This window comes from Euprymna scolopes, chromosome 40 (genome assembly GCF_053919585.1).
Source record: "Euprymna scolopes isolate OS-2025 chromosome 40, ASM5391958v1, whole genome shotgun sequence".
NCBI classification, from domain to species: domain Eukaryota; kingdom Metazoa; phylum Mollusca; class Cephalopoda; order Sepiida; family Sepiolidae; genus Euprymna; species Euprymna scolopes.
The window spans coordinates 14,419,316-14,443,503 of record NC_136521.1 but is presented as its reverse complement, the minus strand read 5'-3'; the positions used below and the strand labels follow the sequence as shown (position 1 = coordinate 14,443,503).

At 34.5% G+C, this 24,188-nt stretch overlaps 1 protein-coding gene across 4 annotated transcripts in view; it reads left to right on the top strand.

Moving 5' to 3' along the window:
• The window catches only part of LOC145265384 (uncharacterized), a 145,546-nt gene that overhangs the window by 31,344 nt on the left and 90,014 nt on the right, over window positions 1-24,188 (top strand). Inside the window, exon 1 of one of the 4 annotated variants that reach the window (XM_080121184.1) lies at window positions 16,220-16,617. The exons of 1 other annotated variant lie outside the window; for it this stretch is intronic. In XM_080121184.1, the coding sequence (XP_079977310.1) occupies window positions 16,608-16,617 (10 nt within the window). In that variant the 5' untranslated portion in view covers window positions 16,220-16,607. Of the gene's footprint in view, window positions 1-16,219; window positions 16,618-17,727; window positions 18,702-24,188 lie in introns of those variants that run through there. 2 more of the 4 variants (XM_080121183.1, XM_080121185.1) reach the window with 2 other exon arrangements.

The following is a 24,188-nucleotide window of genomic DNA, read 5'->3' as shown; positions in this document are numbered from 1 at the left end:
TACATAGTAGAGATATTAATTCAGTTCCGAGCAACGTTGCTTGTTGATTTATAATGTTCTCTCGTTCGTCGGAAATTGCTTTGCAGTTGTCGTAAAGGCACCCTACTTGCTGCAATTGTTTTCTAAGAATTTTTTTGTTTTGTTTTGTTTTCTTGTTTGTTTATTTTGAAAAAAAAAAAATCAGCCATAAACAAAACATGTCTACAAAGATTTATGTGTGACATTTGAATTCTTCACTCAGAAATCAATGACTTCAACTGAAGCCGAGAAACAAAAGTAAATTTTTTAAAAAAATAAAGCACGTCTGGCACTAAACTAAATAATATAAAACAGTACACACACATATACACACACACGTATATATATATATATATATATATACACACACTGAAATATATGTGTGTGTGTGTGTGTGTGTGTGTGTGTGTGTGTGTGTGTGTGTGTGTGTGTGTGTGTGTATTATTTTATTCTCTACATTTGCTATGTAGAATTCACGTAGAGTCGGTCCGAAGATTAATCTCATTGAAACTCTATCTATTTGGCCATACATGTTACCGTTGGTGCCTGGAAAACTGGTTTAAATCGATATTTATTCAATAAGGGACCAGTTTTCCTACCTAGCAAAAAGCGACGAGTTTTCCTGGTACGAGTTTTCCGGGGACGAATTTTCCTAAGTTCGTTACCGTTACATAGGAGGGTGCTTGTATAGTACAGATTAATAATATCTTTTTATTTTTAATTTTATTAATTTTAAGTGGAGGGAATGACAGATTATTGAAAATGTTGTTGATAATTATATCAACTGTTTCTGCTGATAAATAATATATATATATATATATATATATATAATTTATTTATACAAACATACGTGCATACATGTTTCTGTAATGACCCGTGCTGGGGAGATAACATCTTCAGGCCAAGAATTACCCTCGAAAACTCTTGGTAATTCTTGGCCTGAAGACGTAATCTCCCCAGCATGGGTGATTACAGAAACATGTACGCACATATGTAGCCATCAATGTTTGTATAAATAAATTTAATATACCTACTCTGTTTACTCATTGAGCACTTTTTGGTAGACACATGTTGTTTCATTGGATGTACTTCTAGGAAACTAAACTCTACTACCACAATATATATATATACATATATATATATATATATATAGAGAGAGAGAGAGAGATATAAATATATATATATATATATAATATAAAAAGTATAACACGTTTATGTTATTGCTCTGTTTACCACATTGAGCTCTCATACCCGGATTTCCTCTGGAATTATTCCATTATAACACTATATATATATATATAAATATATATATATATGGCATAAGCCTGTAGAATTCTCACGAGAATGAAACGCCCGGAATAGTCTGTGTAGCTCAATTGCCATATATATATATATATATATATTACAAAGACATCACCACTTATCAAGGCCAAGAGGCCACTCGAGGATAAGAGTTAAAGAGTGTACAGTAAACAATTGGACAATAAAGTAATCGTTAGTAATGAAAATTCGGTAAATTTGTTAACTTATATGGAACGGCTCATCAAAAATTTGTTTACATTAGACTTGAAGACAACCATATTGTAGTCAGCTGGAAAGCAGGGGAAATGGAAGACAATTCCATAGGCGTGTGGTTTAGGAAAGAAGCTTTGTTCATGGAATCTACGTTTAGGTTTAGGGACAGATAAAGATTGGAGGAAATTATTGATAGTATTTTCTGCTAGACGGGTGTTTCTTGTGAAAGTTTGGCGAGGGGGGGAGACCATAGAGTGGAGCTCAATCGAGCACTTTCTATGAAAATAACGATAAAGTAGAGACAAACTCGCAACATGTCTTCTGTGGGGAAGAGGTTACAGAGAAGAGAAAAGGCTAGAAGTCTATTTTAAACTCTTTCAAGGCAGGATAGTCCTTTCTATCAGCTCCTGCCCAGATGTGGCAACAGTATTCCATCCTTGGACGTACCTGTTTCTTATATAGATAGAGAATTGCACCAGCAGTTAGATATCTACTGGATCGATGGAAGGATCCCACTATTTTTCCAGCGACCTTGCCAATGGATTTAATGTATGCGTTCCATTTCAGATCAGGAGTAATGGCCAAGCCCAGAAGCTTGTCAAAAGATGAGGCCTCCCCAAGACGAGAGCCATTCATACGTTGATACACCGGTTCTCGCCAGATCACCGAAGTTAAAAACGTTAAGCCTGGCCAGTATACGATGGATGACCATTTGCGAAGGCTAGACGCTGTATGTACTGCGCCGAATCGTAGAAATTTCCAGGTTGGTATCTGGGAGCATTAATTAACTAGAAGAGATGAACCACCAGTCTTCGTTAAGACATGCATCTACTACAAGAAGAAAACTCTGATATAAAAACCTGCGGTCTACTGTATACTCTGTCGGTGCAGTTATCTGCACCGACAAAGGTTAGCAGTAATATCACAAAGTGTGGTTGGTTCTACACAAAGCCTTCACCACTATAAACAAATCATATGTGTGGATTTCCGAGCAACTAAGTTATCATACGTCGAAATCAACGGGAGAATCGATATATATATATATATATATATATATATATATATATATATATATATATATATATATATATATATATATATATATTATCAAAGAATATGGCTTTTACAAAGTGGAGCAAACCTTATAAAGATAAGAAAGGCTCAACATTATTACGAGGAGCAAACAAATATATTAAATGAAATCAATTTTATTATATCATCAGAGCAATAAGAAAACGTAAAAGGGAAAAATTAAAAAAACAAAATAAACCTGTTTAGGCCATGGCATTCTGAAGCTAAATGCTTCTTATCAGAAGAGGGGAAAGGCTCGAGGGCAAAAAGATTTTAATTTTCCTTGCTGTTCTGATGAAATAATGAAGTCTCATCTTTCATTTAGTATATACATATATAGTTATCCTACCTCAAGACAGGATCGAAACCCGACCGCCTGTACCAAAGCAAAGGCTCCTACCCATTACACTAATCGGCTGTTGCTGAGCGAGTCGTGAATTAACGATGTTTTGACATCGTCTGAAATATCTAAGCTCGAGTTGTTTACACAAAGAGCATCGCTTTATACGCTAATAGTAAGTCGTGTATCACTTCTCAAGGTGCTCAACTCAAGATAAGAAGCATTATAGTCATCCACATACAGTACTGTTTTGCTGTTTCACAGCTCATCAGTGCGGCTAGACAGGAAAGTACCTGAAGCCAGGATCGAAACCCGACCGCCTGTACGACAGTCAAGTGTCAAGTTTCCTAACCATATATATATATATATATATATATATATATATATATATATATATATATGTATATATATATATCTATATATATATATATACTACACCGTTCAATACAGTAAATCTGAAACGAAGCTGTTCTGCTTTAAAAGGGCGCCATTTTCTTCTTATTCATATTTATATCGATTCTTTGCTTTAAAAAAAAATAAAGTAATTACGTGTTTACTTTTTTAATATCCCATTTTGCTGTTTTAGATTATTTTACTAAATTAAGTAGAGCTTCATTATTTTTCAAAACTGTTTTTGTTTCTTTGTTTTTCGATATTTCATCGATATTATTTAGTAAGAGTGTTTAGCAGAAAAGCCTACAAACGACTACCCGAAAAAATAAATATACAAGAAATAAATGTTACCATAGTCAATAAAAGTTCAGTTCATGTTTTTTTTAAATAGTTTTAATGCTCTTTACTTGAAATAATTTCAGCGAACCGAAATCAAAACGAAATTTGAGGCGATAACTACTTAAATGAATTTTTATATAAACTACACATGCCATAATCAAATATCCCTCAAGCACAAAATAACGGAAAACATTAAAATATGTTTATAAATATTCCTTACGTTGACGGAACTCTCTTAAATTGTTAACACAGAATGTTCAGGTGCCCCTCCTTCAAATTGAAAACGGGGCTCTCCATTTCAAAGTCGTTGCCATTTTGATTTTTTTTTAAAACCGGTTCGTGAATTTAAAAAAAAAAAAATTTTCAAACTACTTAAAAATACAAACCAATGAACTTTTGTACCATAAAAGTAACTTTTATTGACTATGGTAACATTTATTTATTGTATATTTATATTATTATATATATAACATTTTCTCTTTGTAAGGAAACATCATTTTGTTGGTCACTCTTGGCTACGAATGGAAACAAATTTGATATAAAAAAATATTTTTTCGCGAAAATTATCTTTACTTTCATCATATTTTGCTTAGGGTAAAATTTTTGAGTATCAAAACCTATCTCTTTACAACCCCCTCCTTTTCATAACCTATCATATTTTCATCAATCACAGTCCATTTTCTGTAGGCTGTTTTTGAACCCAGTCAACGACGGGTACTTTTGCTAGTATATATATATATATATATATATATATATATATATATATATATATATATATATATATATATACAATAGCGTGTGTGTTCTTTTGTGTGTCACGCGTACATCCGGGTCGTTTAATTGTTATGTTCTATTTCTTGTCATAAATAAGTTTTGGTTTCGGTTTCGACTATATCTGAATGCACTTAAATCATCTATTTTTTTATAAATATTTTTATCAAAAATTCTTCATAAGTTTTAGTTTCGGTTGGAATTACGGCTGAAGGAACTCAAATTATATATATATATATATATATATATATATATATATATATGTGTGTGTGTGTGTGTGTGTGTGTGTGTGTGTGTGTGTGTGTGTGTGTGTGTGTGTGTGTGTGTGTGTGTGTGTGTTTGTGTATTCATAAGTTTTTATTTCGGTTTCAATTAAAGCTAATGCACGGAAGTCATATGGATATTTTTATTATTATTGCAACATATAAAATACTTTTGCAGTTTTAACAAAAAAGCTACAATAATATCAGAGCGTCTCCATTTACACTGAACATCTACAGAATGCCAACATCAATATATTACATATTAATGAGTCTCCTGTGGAATTTCCACAGGACCCGCTAGTTATTATTATTTTTTTTTTATTATTATTATTTTTATTATTATTATTATTATTATTATTATTATTATTATTATTATTATTATTTATTTTATATATTATTATTATTATTATTATTATTATTATTATTATTATTATTATTATTATTATTATTATCGAGAAGGACAGAATCTTGACAAATTGTAGATTTTGTCGTCCCAGCAGTCGACGCAGTGTAGAGATGAAAAGACAGAAAAATGGACCTGTCAGAGAACTGGCAGGAATATCGAACAGGAAGAAAGTCAATATAGTACCAATAATTCTAGGAGCACCAGGATCAGTCTCTCAGAACATATATAAAAAAAAAAGACTAGGAGAAATCGGAAGTGAGACTATACAACAGGTGGTATTGCTAAAAACAGCTGAATTATTAAGAAAAACGCTTGAATGTGAACACTAATCCACATAAACTAGAAACTGCAGCAGAAATAAAAACAAAAAGATGGCGGGACTCCACGTGGAACCAAGAAAATTGAAACTGCAAAATTGTAAATTAACTACCCTCTCCTTCCCAAAAAAAACATCGTAGTGTCAGAATCGACAACGACTACACCAAGTAGTTGAAAAAGTTCAACGAGGATGGGATGATCAAGGAGATAGAAAGCAGAAACCAGACCTACATTGAATGAGTGCGATGAGGATTGGGAACTTGGAGATACTCATTGCCTCCCAAATTTCAATAGATAATAATGGCCATTGCCAGCGAGAAATTAGTGGTAAACGGCTGTTGTGATGAGGCAAATGGATTTGCAAATGTTATCGAAACTGGAAATCTGGTAATGTTAAATAGGAGAGCATGATATATTGTTCTCCAAACACGTTACCAAATAAACGTAAATGTTGTATAGCCAGGCTAGTCTTTAATATAAATCTCAACTGTCTGTTTAAATGTATGTATGTATTTTTGTATATCTGCCTAAAACTTTTGATAGAAGAGATGGATTTCCACGAGATCGGTATCATTTTGAAGCTCGATATCTCGGACGACAAATATCGAAATATTGGCCAAAACAAAAACATTAATTCCTTCACCCTCAACTAGGCAGTTTTCTACAAGGAAGGTCGATTTTTATCGTCGACAGTTTAGCAAGTCATCGTCACCGTTGTATTGACTTCGGTTAATTTCAACGCTTTTGACTTCCGGTCGAGTCATGGAGACATCGGCTAAGATGTCAGATTTTCTTTTCCGCCTTCGCAGCACAGGTTTGAGCTACCTGCCTACTACCACTTTTTTTTTTTTTGCTCAACACACACCTCCAAATATCCGGGCAACGCCGGGCTCCCAGACCAGTGTTATATTAAAGGTGGATATATTAGCAGAAGATTCTTTTTCCAGCGTTCTTCTGGCTTCACTGCTGGGCTCTGTGATGAAACATGCCACAACTATAAACGATTATAAACACCTGAATTTTCCTGTTGTGAACAACGACTTTATATTTTACAAATATAAATTTATTTTCGATGTCTCAGTGATTTTCAGTGGTCTCTACATTGCTTGTTCTTTCTAGCCCCGCTTCCTGGACTTGGAGCACGTCTGTCCATTTGGATGACCAAACTCAAAACTCTTCAATCTAATCTTCTTGATCTCTTGACCTGTCAGTTGCGTTACTAAGGTGTCCCCTCTGTCACGTACGCAACCGTTGAAGGTTTCGAAAAAAATACGCCATAAACAAAATATGTCTATTAATGAAGAATCAAATTCTTCACTCAAAAATCAGCGATTGAAATTGAAATCAAGAAATAAAAGTAAAAGTCACATCTGGCGCTAAAATGAAGAACGTGAAACAGTAGAAAAAAATGTGTTTCTGAATTTTTGAGATGAGGATTGGGTATTCGTTTTATTAAATAATATCTACAATTATATAAAAGGAACTTTGTGTGTGTGTGTGTGTGTGTGTGTGTGTGTGTGTGTGTGTGTGTGTGTGTGTGTGCGTGCATGAGTTCGTATCCTATGGACTCGAAAACGGCTGAAATTTCACACGAAGGTACAATAATCGATAATCAAAAAATCCGTATAAAAAAGGAACAGGGAGCAGACGATTTTCACCAAAGTTAACACCTTATACAGCCTAACATCACAAATGCATTTGCGAAGTGTTATTACCACACAAGCCGAAAGGCCAAACATCTAAAATCAACAGTAGGTTATTTAATATGACAGGGCGCGTTCGAAATGAATGTTTTTGTTGCAAGCCATCATATATAAAAAAAAAAACATAATTATATAAAATCAACAGTAGGTTCTCTACAGTGCATGCAATGTAGACTACAATTTATTGTGAACTAAGTCACTGCGAGAGGCATACTTCAATCCCGTTATTTATTTAATAGTATGATCTCGTTTCTTCAGCTAAGATTGGCTATAAAAGTTCTAAATAATACGTAATTGTATTTTAGTGTCGATTTCTAGAATAAACAGCCCGATTATCTCTCCCAAATTGTCACTCTTAAACAAAAGCAAAAAAAAATAAGAGAAGAAAGTTCTGCGAGATTTCAAATGTTTGGAGAAGAAACTTTACCCTTGAAATAAAAAAAATTGAAACATCGGATACCGGAAATAAACTATTAATCCGAAGAAGGGTGGACTGTTGTAGCATTGTTTTGCCCTGTTTTATTAGGAATAGGTATTGTTCCGTCCGGGACGCAGACTTTACTTTGCCTTTTTCTGAAGGGTCTACTTTATTATAAATTACTTACCGGGGAAAATGACCAGTACTTTTGCAGTTTACGGACTGTGTTGAAATAATAACGTTATTATGTAGAAATCCATTCTTAACATGGTAAGGTGTGTCTTTGTGAACCATTATGTACTTTCACCTAACTATTTAATAAACAAAAGATACCATAAAAATCTAAAAATATCATGGTTCGTAAACTGCAGAAGTACCAAATCGCCTACCAGGAAATGCAACTGTTTGGACTAGTGCATCTACCACTAGTCTCTGGGTCTTAGACAGGATTTAAAAAAAAGAGTATTAAATATATTAGGTCCTGCACTATAAGGCAAGGTTCAATATCTGTCACATTGTTGCAATTGTTCATTCATTCGACTGTTGTACAGGTACTTTAATGGAATGTGCTATGAAGAACAATAACAAATGTGCCCTCTTGATGTGTATACGCCTGACTAACCCGACAAGCAACAAAATCACGCCCCTTCACTGTTGAGGCCCTTAGATGCCGTAAAACCTTCTATCCTAACAGTTTTTCCCTCGAACTGATAGACTTTGGAATCCCCCCCTTTTTCCTGCTTCCTTGATTATACTAACCTACTGAAGTTTAAATATGATATGAATAGACATCTCATGGCTCAACTCCCCATAGTTCCCTGTTAGATACTATCCCAAATAGTAGCTCTCACGTTTCAAATGGCAATATATCTTGTTTGGGATGAAAAAGAGTAAAAATATAATAATGGACCCCTACTTTAAAGTCTAAAATATTTTTAATTATTTATAATTTTTTCCAATTATTCTCAGAGTTGGGTTTTTTTTATTCGCGAAAAAAATGAATCTAATTTATTGTTTACTAGCATTTCGGCCCGGCGTTGCCCGCGTGCTTGGAGGTGTATGCTGAGCAAAAAAAAAAAAAAAAAAAAAACGGTCAATTTTTTTTTTTATTTGACCTCTTAACATTTATTATTTTGGGCTCAAATCAAGTTATTAAGTTAGATCCATGTCCAAGGAACCTATATCTAAAATAAAAGTGTTTAGACACAAAATTGTCGGAGGAGTTTGATAGAGTTCTCAAAAGTCAAGCCGTTGAACTTTGACCCCTTAATCGCCAAATTTCTGGACGAAAATCCGGTCACATCGATTTTCCCAAATCTCCGTACCCTATATATCAAATTTCGAGTCTGTAGACTTAAAATTGACAGAGTTATTGCGTAGGGAAATGTACATAGACACACACACACACACACACACACACACACTTTTATAGATATATAGATTTTTGTGTGTAATGATATTTTTTTTTAAAGTATGAAAGTAGAGATGTTGCAAGTTTATTTTAGATATTTTTTTTTGAGGATTAAAAGTAGAGATGTTGCGAGTTTGTCTCTGCTTTATCGTTATTTTCATGGCAAGTGCTTGTCTGAGCTCCAATCTATGGTTCCCCACTCGCCAAACTTTCATGAGAAACACTCGTTTAGCTGAAAACACTATCAATAATTTCCCACACTCTTTATCTGTGCCTAACCCTAGACGTATATTCCATGAACAAAGCTTCTTTCTAAGAACTGCACGCTTGTGAAATTGTCTTCCGTTTTTCTGCTTTCCAGCTGACTACAATATGGTTGTCTTCAAGTCTAACGTAAACAAGTTTTTGATGAGCCGTTCCATATAAGTTAACAAATTTACCGAATTTCCATTCCTAACGATTACTATGTTGCCCAATGTCTACTGTACACTCTTTAATCCTTATACTCGAGTGGCCTCTTGGCCTTGATAAGTGGTGATACCTATGTAAAAAAAAAAGTAAAAACATATTTTGATTAAAACAAAAAAAGACAATAAAAATCAACATGGCTGCCAGCGATTAAAACATTAAATGAAAATTTGATTTTAAGGATTTTGAAAAAGTAAATCAAAATTTTATTTCAGGATATTACTAACCAGCAGAGCGTTACCACTGTCGACCAAAGAAAGACTCTATTAAGTAGGTGTACGCAATCGAAGTGAAACCTAGCCAGTGAAAGTTGAGGACATACGTTGCATGGGGAGAAATAATAAGTATGATATGATGGATATGTAATGTGAGTCCTCAAGACAGACATCGAGCTAAGAGAAAGATTTAATCTGAATAGTAGAGGGAGATATGTTCAGAACAGTAGACTTATGTGGTATGGTCACATCATAAGAGTGGACTAGAGTTCTTCTGCTAGGAGATTTAAAGTATATACCTTTACGTACAAGTGGCAATGTGTCGTATTTAGGGTAAAAAAAATATTTTTTTAATTCGGCGCCCAGCTTTTCTATGGCTCCATCTTCCGGCCTTGTGCCAGATATTAATGTGACACAAGGGAGGTAAATATCGCCTTAAAGCAAATAGGTTCCGTGCCAATTTTATTTCGTGTGTAGTCTTTGAACGAATTAATTCCTCGTTCCGCAGTGGTAATCGATATGACTCGGAAAACCATTTACTGCTCGCACGGCATCCGATAACTTCCTTGGCATGTCAGCACATGGTTTCGTAATGTACATATCTATCCGGGGTTTTTACGGCAGTCGCTCCATCCTTATCTAAGCATAGCTGATATTGATCATGTCTATGACTACTGAACTATGGGTCACATATATAAGTGAACGTGTCTGTGTATCTGCGTGTGTGTGTGTGTGTGTGTGTGTGTGTGTGTGTGTGTGTGTGTGTGTGTGTGTGTGTGTGTGTATTTCCCTACGCATGAAATTTGATATACAGGGTACTGAGGTGTGGGAAAATCTTTGTAATCTGTTTTCGGCCAGAAATTTGGCTGTTCAGGGGTCAAAGTTCAACGATTTGACCTTTGAAAACTCTACCAAACTCCTTCGCCAATTTTGGGTATAAACAATTGAAATTTTAGATATCCAACTTAATAACTTGATTTGAGCCCAAAACAATAAATCTTAAGGGATCATAGTAGGGGTCAAAGTTTTAAAAAATTGACCGCTTTTTTTTTCTTTTTTTTTTTTTTGCTCAACATACACCTCCAAACACCCAGGCAACGCCAGGCGGAAATGCTAGTATATATATGTAATTATCCGATCAATACGAAATTTTCAGCGATTATTAGGAGAAGAATGAACTTTATAACAGTGTACTTATTTTTCATAAACGATATTTATATATTTTTTTTTTTTTTTTTGCTTACAAACCCCCTCTTGTTTTGAAGTGGGAACAAATATGCTTAAAATAATCATCTGAAACTGAACACAAGATATTGTGTTGTTGTAAGGGACAGAATTATAGATTTAAAAAAAAATTGTTTGCATACCTTATTTTGACGTCTGAATATCAGAACTTCGATTGTGTTTAATTATCCCGCTTTTGAGTTTTGAAGTGTGAAATTCGGTGAATATGTTAAGTAAAATAATTAATTTAAGTTAAGCAAAACAAAAAAAAAAATTTTTTAATATTTATACGAAAAAAAACATTTTAAAATTTTGGATAAATAAATTAACAATTTTTTTTTAGCGAGCCGAATAATGCAGGACCATTATTAAACAGGGCATGCTTTGAATAATCGATACAAAAAAAATTCGATAAATATTGTGCCCTTTGTGTTAAAAATAGCATCATTTTTTTCGATCCCGTTTGAAAACGTTTGCTGCCTTTCGACTACGGTGGACCAAACGCGCTGAAATAATTTGTTTTTATTCTGCTTTAAATTGCCCCCCCATTTTGGGGAGCCTGCCCCCACACACATACACATTAAAAACCAAACTCATACAAATGGTCACCCATCTGGTACTAGCCAGCCTCAGCTTAATAATACATTGAAATTTTCGTCACTGAAAAATAAGTTTTTTTGGCCTGTTTGGTCTTCCATAGTTTTCTTCTTATCAAACGCAAACGTAAACAGTGTCGATCTAGAGTCTAGATTGACGCGAAATAACTGGTTACCTGTATGAATAAGTGGAATTATTTGAAATCCAGGTACTTATATTATAATATTTTTGCATATTCTCTTAGAAAATTATCCTAAATCTTAGTTAGACAATAAATAAATTAATTAATTATTTCAAAAACCTTTTTTTTTATATATATTTATGTACGTTTTTTGTGCAAGACAAAAAATGTCAATTGTTAACTTTTTGGGAAAATTTAACATTTAAAATTTAATTAAAAATAGTAGAAAAAGTTTTACATTATTCTGTTTTCTATATGATATAATTCAGGGTTTTATCTTTCTGGAAAAAAAAAAGTTACTCAGAAATAATAGATTTTAATAAATGTAATTTCGTTTTAAAAAACAACAACAACTTGATTTTGCGGCCATTTTTGGCGGTGCCTATATTTAATTATTAATATAATATACAAATTCTGATACACACACACACATATAGATAGATAGATAGATAGATAGATAGAGTCATCCACATACAGTACTGTTTCTCTGTCTCACAGCTCATCGGTGCGGCTAGACAGATAACTACTTCAAGCCAAGATCGAAACCCGATCGCCCGTAGACAGTCAAGGGTTTGAATCATTACGCCAATCAGAAGCTGTTGCGAGGGAAGTGAATTAAGGATGTTTTGACATCGTCCGAATACCTAACTCGATTTGTTTACACAAAGGGCATCGCTTAATATGCCAATGCTATATCGTGCATCACTTCCCAATATGCTCAACTCAAGACAAGGAGCATTATATATATATATATATATATATATATATATATATATATATATATATATATATATATATATATATATATAATGCTCCTTGTCTTGAGTTGAGCATATTGGGAAGTGATGCACGATATAGCATATATATATATAATGCTCCTTGTCTTGAGTTGAGCATATTGGGAAGTGATGCACGATATAGCATTGGCATATTAAGCGATGCCCTTTGTGTAAACAAATCGAGTTAGGTATTCGGACGATGTCAAAACATCCTTAATTCACTTCCCTCGCAACAGCTTCTGATTGGCGTAATGATTCAAACCCTTGACTGTCTACGGGCGATCGGGTTTCGATCTTGGCTTGAAGTAGTTATCTGTCTAGCCGCACCGATGAGCTGTGAGACAGAGAAACAGTACTGTATGTGGATGACTCTATCTATCTATCTATCTATCTATCTATATGTGTGTGTGTGTATCAGAATTTGTATATTATATTAATAATTAAATATAGGCATATATATATATATATATATATATATATATATATATATATATATATATATATATATATATAATTGTTGAGCTGGATTAAATCCGACGATATGAAATAAAATGGAGGTAGAAGGACCTGAATATTCAACGTTTCGCCCGATTTATGCGGGCTTCTTCAAGAGGGATTTCTTCAAGAGGGATGGTCAATGACCATCCCTCTTGAAGAAGCCCGCATAAATCGGGCGAAACGTTGAGTATTCAGGTCCTTCTACCTCCATTTTATTTCATATATATATATATATATATATATATATATATATATTATAATATAAAGCTTAATGTGTGTGTGTGTGTGTGTGTGTGTGTGTGTGTGTGTGTGTGTGTGTGTGTGTGTGTGTGTGTGTGTGTGTGGTCACGAATAGGCTCCGTTATGGTTGACTATTTTAAAAAAATGATTACATATAATGATAGAAGATGTATCGAGATACAGGAATGGGTCTGTTTGATCTGGCGGAACGGTGGTTCATTAAAATTGCGGGGTCTGCGTACGTGCCTGGTCCACAAAGTATGGAAATAAAAAAATTTAAAATTAAAAGAAAAACGTTTACAAGTGTTTTTGATATAGATGTACATAAGAATATTTTGATAAGTACGTTTTACTTTAAATAAGGATGGTATAAAAAAAATTGTGGGGTCTGCGTTCGCGCCTGGCCTCCATAGAATGGAAATAGGCACAAATTTAATAAAGACTTTTCATATCTATCTGCGTAAGTATACTTTGATAATTATGTGTCAGTTTGAAGAAATATGGTATAATAAAATTATGGGGTGTTCGTTCGCGCCTCACCTCCATAGAATGGAAATATGTCACAAAGTTTAACAAGGTTTTTTAATATAGATCCACAGAATATTGTGATAAGTGTTTCAGTGTGAACAGGTATGGTATAATAAATTATGTGGTTTATCTATTTTACCTTTACTTTCATCATATTTTGCTTTGGTTTTGATAACCTCAAAATCGAAGCTATCTCTTTACAGCCCTTCTTTTTCATAACCTATCATACTTTCATAAATCAGAGTCCATTTTCTGTAGGCTGGTTTTTAATCCAGTCAACGACGGATACTTTTGTTAGTATATATATATATATATATATATATATATATATATATATATATATACTAGCGGGGGGTTACCCGGCGCTGCCCGGGTGTTTAGAGGTGTGTGTGCTCGGGCAGGGGGGATTAATCAAAACATAAGAATAAGAGAAGTAAATATTTTTAAATAATAAATATTAAATTATTACATATTTTATATAAAATAAATGTTAAAACTGTAAAAAGTCTGAAAAACACAAAAAAATCTAACGTAAGGCAAACGAAAAATGATGGAAAAAAAAACAGAAAAACGAACGTTAAGACTTCTTTTAAAAAAGCTGAAAAATAAAAACCAAAAAGAACATAGAACGCGAAAAATGGCTTAAATAACTCTGTTTACACATTAAACCTTTAAAAATCGAAAAAAAAAGACGTCTCATACCACGATTCGAACCCAATGAGCCCGTACTCTAATGAACTGAGCTAAGACGACGTTGACAAAGTTAGGTCGTTTTTTTTTTTTTTAATATTTAAACTAAATCATGTTCTGACGTCATTTGCGCATGCGTAGAAGCGAACTTGTCATGAGAGGATGGTTTGTGCTGACCCCTCCCTGTAGAAAACTGATAATTTTAGGGTGAAGGATCGAGCTTTAAAATGATATGAATTTCGTGAAAATCCGTGACCCGTGTCGAAAGATTTTGCGAGACATACAAACACATATACATACATACATACATACATACATACATACACACATATTTTCGCTTATATATATATATATATATATATATATATATATATATATATATAATTATTCCAAGTTAAAGAATATCAAGAGAATAAATTATAAATGCAAGAGAGCTCAATACAAAGTAGAGCAAGATATACTTTTTATTTGTTTTTACATAAACATTTAGGTAACGCTGCACAATCATGAGTATGTTTCAGTCAACTAGTTATAGATAACTAGAGACTTCATCAGGAGATGTTTTTCCAAGAACATATATATATATATATATATATATATATATATCCTCCTGAAATTGTGTAAAAGCAACGTCGTCTGATGAAGTCTCTCGTTATTATAACTAGTTGACTGAAACATACTCATGATTTTGTAGCAATACTTAAATGTTTATGTAAAAATAAATAGAAAACGTAGTCTGTTTATTATACAAACACTATTGGTTACAAGTGCGAAGAGAACTCGGACCTTGTGAAGGCTTATTGCCACTCAAATTCCAGTGAAGACCAATGACCGCTATCAGTGAGTAATCAATGGTAAGCGGCTGTTACGATAATGCAAAGTCATTTGAAAAGGTTATCGAAAGAGGTGGTGAATACAAGAAACCTGGGGAGACATGTTGTCACTCGGCTTTCAGGGAACACCACAGGAGAGATCTTTCATCACCTGTGTGAAAGCTTCCTGTGAGCCAATAGTAATAAAAGCAAGGGTGGAAATGAAAGCAGATAGACGAGAAGAGAGGAGGGGTGGAGACAGAGCAAGAGATTGAGAGAGAAAGAGAAATAGGGAATGAAAATTGAGAAGGAAAGGGAAAAAAAAGAAAGATACAGGAAGAAGGAGAAATAAAACTCGATAGAGGAAGAGGGAGGAGTTGGTAGAGACAAGTGAAAAGAACGAAAATAAAAATCCATACAAAGCGAAAAAAAAAAAGAAAGGAGGCGGGACCGAAAGGGGTAAATACGCCCCCTTAATCGATGATGATGATGATGATGATGATGATGATGATGATGATGATGACTATTAACGATGGTGATGGTAGCAGTCCAAATGCCGAACTAATCGGCAAGTGTTCTAACCATTATGCCTAAATAGAGTGATAACGAGAGAGGAAGAGAAGAGCGAACGAGACGGAGGTGGGAGGCTGCGAAATATACTGATATATAGAAAGAGAAGAATAGAGGGGAGGTAGTAGTAGTAGTAGTAGTAGTAGTAGTAGTAGTAAAACGGGTGCTGTGCTGCCCATCGCGTTATCATCAAGTCAATAGTGTGACTTAAGTTTTTCTATGTATGCATCAAGTGCGTGTCTGCGTTTAGTTCTGTAAGTGCGTGCGTGTGTAATTGTGTGTGTGTGTGTGTGTGTGTGTGTGTTTTCCGGAAGTACTTGTTTGTTTTCTTCATTGTTTGTTTCTGTGTGTGTGTGTGTGTGTGTGTGTGTGTGTGTGTGTGTGTGTGTGTGTGTGTGTGACGTGCATGTACATGCGTATATTGTAGTCAGAGAGTTTTGTTGTTGTTGTTGTTGTTGTTGTTTTTGCATTCGAATTCGCCTTGGGAGAAGCGTCATCGGCGGCGTCGGCGGCGATAGGGATGAGCCCCACCGAGCGAAAACGCGTTTACCTTACAACAAACACGATGCACCGTTCACCGTCGCCGTTGATAGACTGCAGCTATCCGTAAAACACATATCTACATATACATTTATATATATTAGAATGTTGTTAAAACAAAAACAAAAAAATGAACATAACGTATAATGCATAAGCCGACTCGTAAAAAAACAAAATAAAAACACAATTATAGTTGTCAACAGATAGCTTTTCCGTCGTATCACGACATTTAAATGTGTTAGACGAGCAGGAGATTCGCAATATAGCCGCCTCGTCAGCAACCGGGACTTCTTACCTATATGCTACGAAGTAAGGTACTTTTTAATGCTATTATATTTATATATATGATTACATTTTGAATTATTGACAGCCCGGAGAGCTCAATTCTCTCCTTCAAACAGCTTAGCTTCAAATTTTTATATCCAACCAAAACAATGTATCGGTATCTTTAAATCGATTCGCCGTCTTTAACTTAGCCGTTAAATAGTGTATATATATATATATATATATATATATATATATATATATATATATAGTAAGCTATAAAATGTATATGACGATTAAACTCCACTGAATATTCCACGTTTCATCCACTCTAGGACTCTTCAGGCGTATTGAGCACTTTTGAAGTAAATACTTAAGTATACGCATAAATCTATACTTTCGTATATTAATTTTATGTGAGTAAATTAAGTAGATATATATATATATATATATATATATATATATACACACACACACAAAGGCGAAAATTCTTTTTATCTATTACACCTATATCACCACAAAACCTCACTCTTACTTTAATCAATACTGCACGATAATCTTTGAAAATACATATAACAAATCCCCCAGCAAAATTATTTGTATGCCTAATTCACGTAACTTTTTATTAAAAATCTACAATAAATGTTTATTGTAATTCAGTTGTAATTTTATTTTCCTATTTTTTCTATATATGTGCAGTACTAGTTTTACAGGTATTAACTCAAATGCGTTAATAAAAAAGATAGATAAACTGCCCAAACTTTTCTTAAAATATTATCTAAATTTTCAAGGGAGGTAATTAAACTGAAAATTATTAGTCTTCTAAATTACAACAAATTTATATTAAGGATATTTAATAGATTTATATGAAAGACATGTTGTAGATGCATATTAAAGATTTATAACAGGTTTATATTTAAGATATGCAATGTAAGCTGTATATTTAAAAAATAATATTTAGAGTAAAACTAATGTTCGTTGAAAGGCAAGTAGTTTTTTTTTTTTAATCTAAAGCACCAATCAAATGAAGACAAATAAAAACTACTGAAAAATGTTGACGCATAAAAATATTTAAATCAACTTTAAGGAAATTGATTTCTATATTCAATATCTATAACGTAAAAAAAACATCAACATATTCTTAAACAATAAAAAACGTTTTTAATTTTTTTTTTTTTTTTTTTTTTTTTACAAACGGGTCATTACTTATCAAGGCCCAGAGTCCACTCAAAAATAAGGGTTAATGTATGGACGGTGGTTATTGGGACAATAGCGTATAGTAGAAATTTGGTATAATGTGAATATTTAAGAAGACGGTTCAACAAGAAATTGTTTACGTTGGACTTGAAGACGACAATATTGTAATCCGCTGGAAAACAAAGGGGCAGAACAGAGTTTCATAAGCGGTAGTTTTAGCGGGGGAAAAAGTGCTGTTCATAGAATTCACATGTTGCATTTAAATATTTCATCCGTGAATTCAAACGACACTTTAAATTTTTTTTTTTTTTTTTTTTAACTGGTTTTCGGGCTGGGGTCACACTGTAGGATCAGTTCTCCTCAGTTAGAGAAGGAGAAAAATTCCTGAACAGTTTTATTATTATTATTTTGTCTGAATTTAGAGTGGCCATCTTTTTTATTAGAATTAGATTTTTTTTTTTTCTCGAAATTAAAAACCGAAATTTTTGTCGCCATCGAGCGGAAGAAGTAAATAAAAACTATTAAAATAAATAGCTTTGCAACACAAAATGAGTATCGTTGCATCTTATGTCAATACTGTTTTTTAATTTTTTTATTCCATTTGTAATCGCTGGCCAGTATTTGGTAAGCGCCGATCACAACAATTGCGCAGAGCCCTCTGCTCTGGGCCAAACCCATTATCAACACCATGTAAAAAGAAAAGTTTGTTTGATACGTTGACATAACTCATGGAAAAACGCAAAAACTATCAGGATTGAATCACCACGTGTGATTGTTTACAAATATTATTGGCTCATCTGCTGATATAGTAGTTCGTCGGAATTGAGATCGTAAATTCAAAACTGGAATAAAACATCGGCTAACAATGGGACTGCAAGCATTATTCTTCACCTGGATTTTCTACACCGCATATTTGGTTTTTCCTATAGAAGGTAAGTGCGATCTGTTTTAACCGTTTCCCGGCTAGTGGCAATCATGCAGTATAATTACCAAACAAGAAATCAAAACAAAAACACAAATAATATATACAACAAATAACGGTTAATTTTCTACCGATCTGCATAGTTTGAAAGTTTTCTTTTTTCAATATAATAATTCATCGAAACTTTCTTTCATATTAACTGATTTTTAAACATAGCGGTTGAAGTCGTTCAATTTTTTTTTTTTTTTTTTCTTTCTACATTACCGAAAATTTCCTTATTATAAACAAAAAAAAAACAAAAACAAATATTAAACAGCTCAACAACTTTAAAACTACGCAGGAGGTTAGAAAATTAACGTTGTTTAGTTTCCTATAGCATCTATTTATTGCATACCTAAATTTTTACTTTAACTGCAACTCAACTCTCACCATTAAATTGACGACTTTTAACGGTTTTCGGGTATGCTGAAAACGAATATCACATTAAAATTTGGCGCAGAGAAGTAATTTTCTGGATATTAAGACATGTTTTTCCAATGCATTACTTAATGAATACCAGAAGCCGTCGCCATTCTAAACATGGGGAGGGGTGTTTTGTAACACGCATGCGCATTAGTACTTGTTCAGACAGGGGAAAACATGGCCGCCAGTAAAAATAAAATATATGACATTGGATAATAAATGTCTTAATATCCAGATGCCCTAAATTAACATGTAATATTCGTTTTCAGCATACCCAAAAATATGTAAACGTCGTCAATTTAATGTTGGGTTTCAGTTAAAGTATTTAAAAAATGCCATTGTATATTTCGCTTTTGGAATTTTTCATACTTGTGTGGATTACGGGCCTACTGAAATAATAAAGTTATGATTTAGAAAGCTATTCTTAACATGAAGAGGGGGCTTTTTAAGTATGCTGTACTTTCACCTAACAATTTGATAAACATAAAGATACTGTAAAGTCGAATTTAACATGAAAATCCTATCTAAAGTACTTTTGCAGTTTACAGAACATGCTATTATTATAGCATTCCTGTAAACTGCAAAAGTACTTTCTTTTCCGTTTCCGGTCCGTTAACAATATTGCATGATTGCCAGATTATCTGTATAAATAATACGAGTTGTCACGTTTGTACGTGAAGGAAAAACAATAAAGCCGGTATATCGGTGTTTAGAATGTCTAGTTCGCCGGCTGTTTTTAAGTTGTGGTTATATAAATACGGTGAAACCCGGATATAAGAGACTTCTCTTGTGTGTGTGGGTGTGTGTGTGGGTGTGTGTGTCTCTCTCTCTCTCTCCTCCTACAGCTCTCTTATATGCGGTTTTTTTTATATCCGGGTTACACTGAACAATAACAGGCTCTAATTTGGGACCAGAGAAAATCTCTCTTATATCTGGGTCTCTTATATCCGGGTTACACTGTACATCGTATGTTAGTTCATGTGCTATCAAAGTTTCGAGGTCTCCAAAGTTTTTGAACGGGGGTCATACTGCTGACTTTTTAGAGTTACGCGGGCCAAAATAATAAAAAAACAAATGACCTAGACGTGTTTGATACTGTTTTTGCTTATTAGTTTTGCTGGGGCAGAATTAGACACAAGTTCGGTTTTTAATGTGGGGGTGGGGGGGGGGAATCTGATTAGTAACAAAAATAAAAAAGTGTATCAGTCAGGAAGGATTTCTCCTCCACTAACCGAGACCAAAAAAATGTAGTGCAGCATCAGTACAGATACTACATTTTTATTTCTTGGCCCAAAGGCCAAGAAATAAAAATGGCAACCCTTTGTTTAGGGAAACTGTTTCTTCAAAACCTCATTTTTTTATTTATTTTATTTATTTATTTATTTATTTATTTAAAAGAAAAACCACCAACACGACTATCCCCCCCCCCTAAATACAGGGTGGAACGATAAATGTCTCGCCCTAAACAAAACAACACTACAGCTTTATTTTAAAACTTTTATTGAAAAAAATCAATTCAGGTAACTTGATTATGTAGTAGAGCTGACATCTATTTAATATAGCCGTCTTCAGCCTCAACCTGTCTAGATACGGGTCCGGAACTGGCAGCATAATTTTTTCATAAGCGCCGGTGGCAGCTCGACGAATGGCGGTATCAAGCTGGCTTTGGTGTTGTGGGAGGTCATGTTGGTGATGTTCTCAATGTATGGCCAAACGACGTAATCCAGCGGGGTTCAGGTTGGAGGAGGAAGGGGGATGAAAGAAGGGTACAAAGTCGTAGAACTCTTTTTGAAGCCAAGCCTGGGTCTCTTTGGACTTGTGGGTCGACGCCGAGTTTTGCTGCCACACCCAGCGGCCACCTGATTGCATCAAGAGATAGACAGACTCTTCAGCACATTCAGCTACTCTATAGTGTTGACTTTGAAGCCGACTTCGAACAGAACCTCCATTCAATTAACAGGAGTAGTATGTTCTCGTTCTGTCAGCCATAACCGGGTAGATTCGCAATTTCGTTTTTTGTATCGTTCGCACTAAAGATTGAATCTTCAACCTCCAGAAGAGTGTCTCTTAGAAGTAAATTTTACTGAAAGATTCCCGAGTTTGACAAGATACACCTGAGGAAGGTCGGAGGTTACATCGGTTGAAAATTTGTGAGAATAGCACTCAAGATGAGGGTTAACATTGGTTCAACAATGATCGCCACCACGCGAGAACTGGGGGAATGGGCAGATTTCTTAAAAGATATTGTTTGGGACGGTTCAATAAATACTTGAAGACGACAATTTTGTAATCGGTTAGGAAGCAGCTACGTGGTATTTTATTCCACGTATGGGACGCTATAGGAGAGAAAATTTGATCATGGAAAGTTGCGTTTGGTTTTTGTAAAAGAACGAAAGAGAGAGAGAGAAGAGTTCCTCACTGTGATTGTAGTTAGGCGAGTTCTTGCTGTGAATTTTTTTACAGGGATCATGGATTGGAGCTCAGTCAAGTATGTATCATAAGTAAATAGAGTAGGGAGATGTTAGCAAAATTTCTTCTGTATGAAAATGGCTGCGGGGAAGAGAATATATCATTCTCTACTAGTACCTTGTGGAATCAAGAAAGAGTACCCCGAGCGGCACTTCTCCAGATATGATAGCAGTACCCCATTTTGGAACGGATCTGACTTTTATATTGGACTGGTTTGTGATAATGTTATCAATATCGGCTAGAAAATAGCTGGAACGCTATAGAAAAAAAAACTAATGCAAAATTTAGACAGCAATAGCATACAATATTAGAACTGAAGGCGAACACATTCATTCACAAGACCACCAATCTATTAGAAGCTTCTGATGAATCTGAGCTTCAATCTATGCCCCCCCTTCGCCAAACTTTCACAAGAAACACTCGTCTATCTGAAAACACTATCAATAATTCCCCCCACTCTTTATCTGTGCTTAAACCTAAACGTAGATTCCATAAACAAAGCTTCTTTCTTAGAACTGCACGCCTGTGGAACTGTCTTCCGTTTCCTGCTTTCCAACTGACTACAATATGATTGTCTTCAAGTCCAACGTAAACAAGTTCTTGGTGAGCTGTTCCACTTAAGTTAACAACATTACCGAATTTTCATTACTAATGATTACTATGTTGTCCAATTGACTACTGTACACTCTTAACCCTTATCCTCGAGTCGTCTCTGGCCTTGATAAGTGGTTATGCCTATGTAAAAAAAGAAGAAAGACAGAAGTTTCAAGTGGTAAATCATTACTAGAACCCTTTATACAATTCGACGTCACTATCTAATAAGCCAACTACAACGTGTTAACGACGGAGAAGACCAATTATTTCTATTGACAAATGTAACAAAGCGCGGACGTTCGTATTGCAGTTGTGTGCAAATGTCGAAGCGTGTCCGAAGTGACCTCACGGTAAAGGTAAAGAAAATACTATAAAACGTGTACACAGACTGACCATCTCGTTCGAGAAGACTGAGGTCAGAGAATTAAGAGCACGATCACGTTTTATTCGGAAAAGTACCTGGAAATAAATGTTGTTTTAACGGAAAAATAGTGCATCGAATTTTTCCGGAGTCCACAACGTGTTGTGTCTACATTTTAGCGCGTGTGTAAACGTGTGTAACGTTTCATCAAGGAAGATGATGGATGATCTGTGTGGATGGAAGACTATCTCTAAGCTGTGTTGCACTGTATCCGGTGATCCGGCCCAATTCGATAAATGTGAAATCATCGCTTAAATACCATCATTATTCCCAGCACCACATTCACTTGAAGTGGTCAAACCTCTAAAGGCCCCATCTATACATCTATATAGTTACATAGAATATAGGTCCTGGATATGACCTTAAGCTATATCCGATGGTGAGGCCCCAGCTTGCGGGCTTTGGGGAGTGTGGAGCCACCCCTTAATTGCCATTGCTCCCAGATCCACTCTGACCCGGAGTGGTGGTACCTGTAGGGTCCCAACTATGGGTTAAATAGAAACCGACTTGAAAAAAAACAAAAAAAAACAATTATATTCTATTAAAAGAATTTCTGCAAAATCACTGGATTCGGCATTAAATAATCTGAAAAAGGGTTGATAAGCCGTAAAACAAAAACAAACATATACATGTAACATAACTTTGATATGACACTATTTCACGTTATCATCATATATTATCATGACAATACTGGATCCATTGCTGTGCATCAAAGTGTTTGTATAAATAAGAGTTCCGAAAGAGTTTATATAAGCTGGAAAACTGACTGATATTGGAAGTAGTGACACTATAAAACAGAGATTAACCGAAGCAAAATTGTTCCAGTCAAGAAACTTAAGTGCTTCTTCTGAATAAGAACGAACATTGAAAATCGAAATATTGAATTTCACTTTAAATCAATGGTATCTACTTAAGTGCCATGTATAAATTAGTAAAATATCCAAAAATTACGAAAAAATAACAAAGTAAAAAATTAATTATTAATCAAAAGCCGCCCGATGTTACTCGATTGTAAATTACGATTAAATTTAAAGATTTTAAAAAATTTTATTAATTTTAAGTCGGCTTTCTTTTTTTCTTTTCTTTTTTCATCAAAACGTATTTCGTTTCCTCTATCCGGATTTCTCAATTTTAAGTGAAGTCAGCATGCTAACTACAAATATTTTCTATGAAAATCTTTTGTAACCAAACGGTAACAATCCTGCGTTATATTGTAATATATTCGCTGGGGCCGGTCGTCTACATTATTTCAGGTAATTTGATTATGTAGAAGAGCTGACATCTATCCAATGTGGCCGCCTTCAGCCTCAATCACCGCCTCGATACCGGTCCAGAACTGTGAGCATGCCTTTTCCACAAGCGCTGGAGGCAGCTCGGTAAATATTCGGCAAATGGCGGCGATCAGGCTGGCTTTGGTGTGAGGAAATTCATGTTGGTGATGATTTCGACGTATGATCAAACAAAGTAGTTCAGCGGGGTCAGGTTGAAGGAGGAAGAGGGCCAGTGAGAGAAGGGTACAAACTCGTTGCACTCCTTCTGAAGCCAAGCCTG